Source organism: Lycium ferocissimum, chromosome 9 (genome assembly GCF_029784015.1).
Source record: "Lycium ferocissimum isolate CSIRO_LF1 chromosome 9, AGI_CSIRO_Lferr_CH_V1, whole genome shotgun sequence".
Classification (NCBI taxonomy): domain Eukaryota; kingdom Viridiplantae; phylum Streptophyta; class Magnoliopsida; order Solanales; family Solanaceae; genus Lycium; species Lycium ferocissimum.
This window is the reverse complement of record NC_081350.1, coordinates 52,523,191-52,531,631: the sequence shown is the minus strand read 5'-3', so window position 1 is coordinate 52,531,631 and position 8,441 is coordinate 52,523,191. Positions and strand designations below refer to the sequence as shown.

The following is an 8,441-nucleotide window of genomic DNA, read 5'->3' as shown; positions in this document are numbered from 1 at the left end:
TCTACCCTTCTACTATACGAAATTGCACGGATATGCCCGTGGTTAAAAGGTGATCTCGCATATACCCTTAATGTTACTTTTTGGGTTACTCATGCCCTTGATTTAGCGTAAACCTGACAAAAATACTGGGGGGCAGATTTGTCTTTGTGAGTTTCGCATAGTATAGGGGCATATTTAATCCATTGAAATTCCTAAATATTATGGCAAAAAACAAAAATATGGCACGAAATATCATTGCATTCTAAAACATAAAAAACATTTGCAATTACAATCCTTGCATCCACCATTACATTACATCTAAATTAAACAACTAAGATTAAATGCAACTACACCCACCTTTATTGTTTTCACAAACAAGAGCAACATTTTCCCTTTTCAAAAGATTTATTTTACTAATGATGATATCATTTTTATTTTTCAATTTGTTGATGACCTGGATATTTTTCATCTTTCTAGTCCCAGTATCTATACGATAATGCATGCAACAAGCTATGAACACAAAACAAAAACATAAAAAAATTCATTCGGATTTGCCACAAAAAAAAAAAAATCACAAGGAAAAATCGATAACTTACATTAGACTTATGACACTTAAAAAAACTTTTCCGTAGTGCTTAAACTTTGATAACGATAATAGAGAGAATATTACATTTTAAGCATTTATCTCTTCATGAAATTGATGTAGTCACGCACATTTTCGTGAATTTACATACACAAATTTAGTAGATTTGTAATGACTTGTGATTTTTTTTTTTTTGACTTCGGATGACTTGTGCCGTAATGTAATTTTTTTTATGTTTATGTTTTGTGCGGCAGTTGTTGCATGCATTATCGTATAGTTATTGGGATTGGGAAGACGAAAAATATCCAGATCATCAACAAATTGAAAAATAAAAATGATATTATCATTAGTAAAATAAATCTTTTGAAAAGGGAAAACGGTGCTCTTATTTGTGAAAACAGTCTTTAAAAGATGATTGTAATTGCATTTGATCTTTTAGTTGTATAATTTAGATGTAATGTAATGGTGGATGCATGGATTGTAATTACAAATATTTTTTATGTTTTGAAATGCAATGATATTTTTTGCCGTAATATTTAGGAATTTCAATTAGATCAAATACGCTCTATACTAGTTAAATCTGATAAACTGCTTCTCCAATATTTTTGTCAGGTTTCTATTTAATCAAAGGCATGAGTAATTCAAAAAATAACGTTAATAGCATATGTGAGATCACCTTTTTAACGACGGACATATTCGTGTAATTTCGTATGATAGAAGCACACATCTGAACCTTTTCCGTAAAAATAAAAAAATGTAGACAGGACATAACGGATAAACACACTGCGTCATACGTGCGTGTTGCGGGAATAAATTGACACATAAAACCTGGAGCCTAACCTTAAACCCCTCAGTCCCACCCCACTATAACAAACTCACCAAAAAACAAAATTCTTGTTTCTGTGTGTGTTTTGTTGATCTAACATTGAAGATGGGAAGAATATTTGTGGTAGATCTTGAAGGCAGAACATACAAGTGCAAATTCTGCAAAACCCACTTAGCCCTTACTGATGACGTTGTTTCTAGGGTAACCCCTTTTCTTCAATTCCCTCAAATGGTTAGTTTTTGTAAATAAAAATCGAACCTAACCTTAAACCCCTCAAATGGTTTTTTTCAGCCTTTTGGGGCTTCTTGTTTCTTTGAGTAATTGGCTTATGATACTTTTAATCTGTTGTTTAAATTCAACTTTTTTTTTTGTTGCATAATTAGATGGTGTTTCTTTGAGTAATTAGCTATTCAACTAGAAAAAAAGATAGAAATTGCTTCTGTATCCCAGTAAAAAAAAAGATATATTCTTGCATGATCATGTGCTGCTTGAATTTCAAGTTATGTATTACTTTGTCTGGCACCATATGACTAGACAGTGAGATTAAGAAAGAAAGGAATATTTTTGAAATTTGTGGTTCAGAACAAGCCTTTAGATATTTGTGTGGTTGCAAATCGTTTCATAATGTTAATTTATTTCTAAATATAAAAAGGTGACATTCTTTTTGCGACTAAAAAGGAAAGAGTGCCACATAAATTGGGACAGAGGGAGTACATAATTTAGTATCAATAATTTTAAAATAAAGTTTTAAACTAAAATATTATATACAACAACAACATACCCAGTGTAATACCACATGTCCTTTGGAGAGGGTAGAATGTATGTAGACCTTTGCCCCTACCCCGTGGAGGTAGAGAAGTTGTTTCCGAAAGACCCTCGGCCCAAGTAATGCAAATTAAAATATTATATATGAAAGATTAAAGTACTACTTTTTTGTGTGGATGATCAATGCGGAACAAATATGGTAAATGGATAAAGATTTTGTTCCTTAGTTAATTTTCTATTTTTGAAATATGAATATTGATTATCCTTTATCTCAAATATAACTGTCTATCCATAAAATCGATAGCTATAAATGTTTCACATACCATTTTCATGCCATTGTTTATTGACATATAGCATCAAAATAATATCACGTCGCCAGTAGTTTTGCCGTACACTAAGAAAATATAGTAATAAACTAAAGTCAATATGTAATGACATCTTGTTTCATGCTTTATCCACAAAATTCAAAATTTTAAGAATAAGTACTTCATTTGCTGTTGTGGCGCTGAAAACCCCCAATCAAAAGTCAGAAATAGAACAATTTTTTATTGTGAAGAGGGCAGGATAAAACAATTGCACAGTTAAGTTTTATGTCACTATGTAATTGCTTGAGAAATCATTTAAATAGATACTTTTTTCACTAAAAACAACGGACATAACCTTTTAGAAGCCATTTAATTAGCTGCTAGGGAAACCATTTAACGCCACAACTTTTCGGAAAAGACACTTCAAATCAAATTTGTTTTTGCGCGCACACGCACACACATTTATAATAGTACAGAAGATTATGGTGAATAGACTTTTGCTTTATTTGGTATATGGACTTGAAATTTTCTGTCATCATTGCTTATTCATAGTATTGCACTTTTGGCTTGCTTGGTTTGTGGTTTTCTAACGGTTGTTTTTATGGTCAGGGATTTCATTGCCGCAGAGGAAAAGCGTACCTCTTCAATAAAGTGTGAGTGCCTTTTAAGTTTTTTTCAACTGCAATTGATGATAATCAGTTTTGCTTTATTTGTTAATCTGAATATTTCACACTTGAATTGACTTTGTTGATAATCATGCATCCATCTGAGACTGATATCTGTTGCATTCTTTTTGGAGCCCATTTGACTAGGTATTAGTTTATTGATAATATTATTCAATTGAGTGTTATGTGCTATGGAGTAGTTGCTAATTATTGGAAATCCGGAAGAAGGGTGATGTCAATAACAATATAATCTCCTTTCAAACGGTTCACGTGTAGTCTTCTTTTCTAAGAAATGCACATTTTCTCCTTTCCGTAAAGGCGGCAAAAGTTTCTAATTTCATTTGTACAAAAAGAACATTAGTGGTCTTCAATTCAAATAATAATTAAAAAAACACTGTTAGCTAAACTGCCAAATCCTGCCAACTTCTATCAATTAGGCATCTACATCATAACAAATATCACCATTTAAAAGAAAAATGATTCTCAATTTAAGAATATAGTTTATTGTAAAAGTCAATTAGTTGGGCGAGAAAACTGTTATAGCAGTTTATGCTTGAGTCCATGTACAATCATGCTTTTAGTAATCTACTTAGGTTAGGAAGATATTTGCTGTTAATTTCTTTATCAAAAAAGTATCTGTTATATTAACTTTTACGTTTTAGATCATCCAGTTTTTTCTGTCGTTTCTTTATATGATATGTTTATGATTGTCAATGTTATGCAATTGATATATCCTTCCTCCGTTGTATCAAATTCTCAAAATTTACCATGTCGACGTGTCCGTGACTAATCATATTGCATTTCACATCCATCTTCCTGCTTTCTATATTGAAATGGATGGGAAACTCACATTTATAACTGTACCCTCTCGACAGTTGTTACTTCCTTTCTATCGACAACGACTATTCAGTGAATCCAGGGATGGCAATAGGGCGGGGCGGGTGAAGTCTTGCCCTACCACAGATTCAACCCGCTCTGCCCTGCTACGTTTATCAATTTTTCTGTTTTTCAACCTACCCTGCCCCACCCTACCGCCCCGTATAGCTCTTTTTATTTGTTACTTAGCAACTGTGATTTATCCATGTGACAAAAAGAAAGAGGAATGAGTTCTTGATAAGTCTTGAACTTTATGTTACGTTTGGATTAGTTTTTTTGTAATCCTTTCTATAATTTAAAATTTATATCTAAAACTAATCTATTAGCTGCACATGCACTTCCATTTACTTTTTATTTTTATTTTCTTATTTTGATATATAAAAACAGTCATTAGCATTTTGAAAAATGCCAAAATCTAGAGAATTTAAATTCACAGAAAACAGCTACGAAATGCCCAGCTGTTAACTACTAAAGTGACTTGTCACTATTATTTGATGCATCTAATAAAGTAACAATGAGCCCGTTTGGCTTAGCTTAAAAAAAGTGGCTTATAAGCTGGTTTGACCAAAAAACAGCTTATAAGCCAAAAAAAAAAAAATAAGTTGGGCTACCCCAACTTATTTTTTTGGCTTATTCTAAGCACTTTTTTAGCTTATAAGCTGGTTTGCCAAACACCTAAAAAACCAAAAAACAGCTTATAAGCTGGTTTGACCACTTATAAGCCAATCCAAACGGGCTCAATATTTTCTGCAATCTCTTAGTCATACTAAATTGATAGTTATCCTTCAGTTTGGTGCGCTTTAGAATAAATTTTATCGTACCTTTGTTTAGATCTTATATCTAAGTCACAGAAAAGAATGTTGAAATGCTAATATAGGTGAGGCGGGCCAGTGGATTAATTATAAATTTAAATGTAACCATAGGAAAGGAGGCTATGGAAATCGACGCACCCAAGTGAAAAAAATTTCCAGTTTGTTCTTGAGTTTGCTAAAACCTTGCCCTGCCCGCTGCCCCAACTTGTTTATTATTTTCTGAAAATGTACTTTGACCTGCCCTGCTCCATTTCCATCCCTAAATGAATTGAAAAGAGTTCCCAATTTTCAATACTGCCATTGGAAAGAAACGAACCTGAGTCTTGAAGGCACTAACATCAGCAACTTGATTATGTGCATTCAACATGGCTGTTGAGCTGAAGCTGTATTTGAATAAAAATTAGTGTTTGCTATTTCTAGTATTGGAACATGTATATTTTCTCATATCTTTCCTATCTTCTAGAATTGGGCTTCCAAGATATCAACAGCAACAACAACAATAAGAAAGATATTAGACAACCCCCTTTTTTACTTCTTCACAAATAGGAAGTTTTGAATCCAATCTGGATATTAAAAGGATTACCAGATATAACACATTTTTTCTCGAATTTTACTCTTACCAATTCCTATGTTGGAAGCAAGTTGTCGTCTAATTAGACCACGAATTACAAATGTATGGGGAAGTTCTATTGTTATTTCATGAGGCAATCCACATCGATGTAATGAAAGTGAAGGACTCGCAACAGCGAATTTTTCAAAAACACGATCAGAAAAATGGAGCTTATGAAAAGAAAAAGAAATACATTGTATAGATCAAGTTGGTAAGTATTAACGCTTCATAAGTACTGGTATTATGTTGCAATCAGCAACACTAGATCAATTTCCCCAAGGCTTAAATATCCAACTTAATAAGTAATCCTCAGATTATTGTACTCGTTTGTTTGAAAATGAATACAATGCTGAGTTGGTAAAATAAAAAGGTAATCCACCGTGGCAAGCTCACATTCAATATATAGCATGCTGGATTGAAGTCTATACTAGTTGGCACAATTTCTATGTGTTAGCAAAACCTAGATGCACCTAGCTTTCACTTTGAAGATTCATCTAGAATCCAAATTGAGGATGCACGTAGGAAACTACTTAAAGATGCATCTACACATCATCCTAGATGCATCTAGACTTCATTTTGAAGATGTTTCTACACCTCATCTTAGATGCATCTACACCTCATCCTAGATGCATCTAAATTTCACTTTGAAGATGTTTGTACACCTCATCCTAGATGCATCTGAGACTTCACTTTGAAGATGTTTGTACACCTCATCCTAGATGCATCTGAGACTTCACTTTGAAGATGTTTGTACACCTCATCTTAGATGCATCTAGACTTTCATGTTTATAAATAAGATGTCAAAGTTTGTAAGAAGACACCAATCTAAGCAATTAGAAAGTCATCTCAGTTGGTTTTACTTCTCTTGTCATTCAAAAGTACACCACTCCAATGCCTCCCAATAGAGTTCGATCAAACGAAGGATCTCTTTCAGGGAGTTGGTTTCAGAGGAATTCCAATCGCAAAATCACCTCTGGAAAAGTTTTTTTTTTTTTTTTTTTTTTTTTTAATATGATTTTGCATTGGAATTTCTTTGAAACCAATTCTCTGAAAGAGACCCTTCATTTGATCGAATTCTATTAGGAGGCATTGGAGTGGTGTACTCTTGAATGACAAGAGAAGTAAAATCAACCAGCGATGACTCTGTAGTTGCTTAGAATGGTTAAAAGAGATTTCTTGACATTTTCTCCAAAGAGCAGTTCCCTCCCTATTTATAGACCAGTAAGAAGGGCTGAAAATCATCATTGTTTCTCACTTTAAATGAGGTAACCAGAAACTGAGTCTTTGGGTGGTAGAAATTGGTAATGACCACTCCACAGTGACTTGCTAAGGTGTTCCTATCTCGTTAGGAAGTGATGTATTTAGAGGCAAAGAGGAATTTCATTTATTTCTTTTACATTCAGATTCACAGAGGAAGTCATCGTCCAGATAAATAATGTTCTTCATCTGGCCTTCTTTGCAGTGCAATAGATGATATATTTACTAGCATCATTTTCTCTTTGCCTTCCCAACACTTCGCAGTTGTGCTCCATTTGTAATATATGCAGAGGTTTGACTTTGTCTTCCTGATTCTGTGATTCAGGGTGAACGTAACTGTTGGACCTCATGAGGAGAGGGTGATGCTTTCTGGGATGCACACGGTAGCAGATATATTTTGTTGCTGTTGTGGGCAAATCGTTGGCTGGAAATATGTATTCCCTTGTGTTCTCTCTCTCTCTCTCTTTCTCCTGCATGTAGACATAGACAACAAAACAAGTGCACATGTGAATATGCTCGCACACACAAAAAGAGGAGGGAAATAGTTACTCCTCTCGCCATATATGTGTTACTAATTGCACATGTGAATATGCGTTCCGCACGCAAGAAGAGGAAAATAGTTACTCCTCTCGCCATAAATGTGTTACCAATGGCACATGTGCGCACGAAAAAAGAGGAGGAAAATAGTTACTCCTCGCCATAGATGTGTTACCAATTGCACATGCATCATATACCTATACCGGAAATTTTGTTAAATTTGTTAACAACTATAGTGAACCCTCTTTATAACGGCATTGTTTGTTTGGATAATTTTTTGGCTGCTATAGCGAAATGTTGTTATAGAACATATATAACATAATATAGAATATCGGTTCCAAAGAATACTTGGCCATTATAGTGAAATATTGTTATAGAGGATAACTGTTATCTAGAGGTTTGATTGTAGCACTATGTGCTTCTATCATGCAGGAGGCTGCCCACGAGGAAAGCCAGAAGTACAAAGAAGGGAAGTTTGTTCTCGAAAGGTGGGTCTTTTTTCTTGTTGATTCATGATCGACATTTGTACTTGAAAACGATCAGTCTATTTCAAATGTCTTCTTCCATATAACGTTACATGCTCTTCTGGCTGTTTGTTAACAGGGATAGGATCATTGATGGAGTTGACACTGAATTCTACATCGATACTCGTCCAAGTATCAGCGATCCTGAGGATGCATAGGCTTTGTTATGTTTGTATCTAAACATTTGCGTCGTCGTATCTTGTAGGTCTAGTAGTTTGTAGATATAGTTCAGAAGCTGTTTGTATCAAAACATAGTGTGGGTTGTATCTTGTAGGTCTTAGTTTGTAAATATTAAAAAAAGTTTATGCATAAGTGTTTAGGTCTACAAAACAGGATACCTTATGTAAGGAGTTTTTCGTTATGTAAGAAAAAATAGAACTTAAGAGCTAGTATGGTTAGAAACTGAACTTTTTTAGATTAATTTTATTTGTGAAATGAATACATCAAACAAATATGCCAAAGAGGTCAAAAATTCGTAGGGTTTGCAAAAATGCCTTGACAAAATAAGTTCCATATTATGCTGGAAGGTAATTTTTTTACAGGGCAGTCGTTTTTGACACCAGCGTTTACTGTCTGTTTTGACACCACGATTTAACCTGTACCCGTCTTCTTAATTTTTTTGCACATATTCCCACTTCAGACTTGTGGTGTCTGCAGTTGGGCCTAACGAAAGTAAACTTCTGAGATGTGTTTAAAGTTATA

General features: G+C 33.9%; 1 protein-coding gene across 2 annotated transcripts; it reads left to right on the top strand.

Moving 5' to 3' along the window:
• Window positions 1–1,358: 1,358 nt before the first annotated feature.
• On the top strand, window positions 1,359–8,160 carry LOC132031259 (protein yippee-like At5g53940). Of its 2 annotated transcripts, none has more exons than XM_059421149.1 (5): window positions 1,359–1,619; window positions 3,068–3,111; window positions 7,004–7,112; window positions 7,648–7,703; window positions 7,819–8,160. In XM_059421149.1, the coding sequence occupies exons 1-5, from the start codon at window positions 1,494–1,496 to the stop codon at window positions 7,895–7,897; spliced, it is 414 nt and encodes a 137-aa protein (XP_059277132.1). In that variant the 5' UTR covers window positions 1,359–1,493; the 3' UTR covers window positions 7,898–8,160. The 2 variants fall into 2 exon arrangements, with proteins under 2 accessions (XP_059277132.1, XP_059277133.1); XM_059421150.1 differs by having other exon boundaries at window positions 1,368–1,589.
• The last annotated feature ends 281 nt before the right edge of the window (window positions 8,161–8,441 follow it).

Bases quoted from the DNA above. Each gene is read 5' to 3' on its own strand.
- LOC132031259 (XM_059421149.1), top strand. From the start codon at position 1,494: ATGGGAAGAATATTTGTGGTAGATCTTGAAGGCAGAACATACAAGTGC. The intron at 1,620-3,067 runs GTTAGTTTTTGT...TTTTATGGTCAG, and splicing joins TTCTTCAATTCCCTCAAATG to GGATTTCATTGCCGCAGAGG. The intron at 3,112-7,003 runs GTGAGTGCCTTT...TCTGTGATTCAG, and splicing joins GCGTACCTCTTCAATAAAGT to GGTGAACGTAACTGTTGGAC.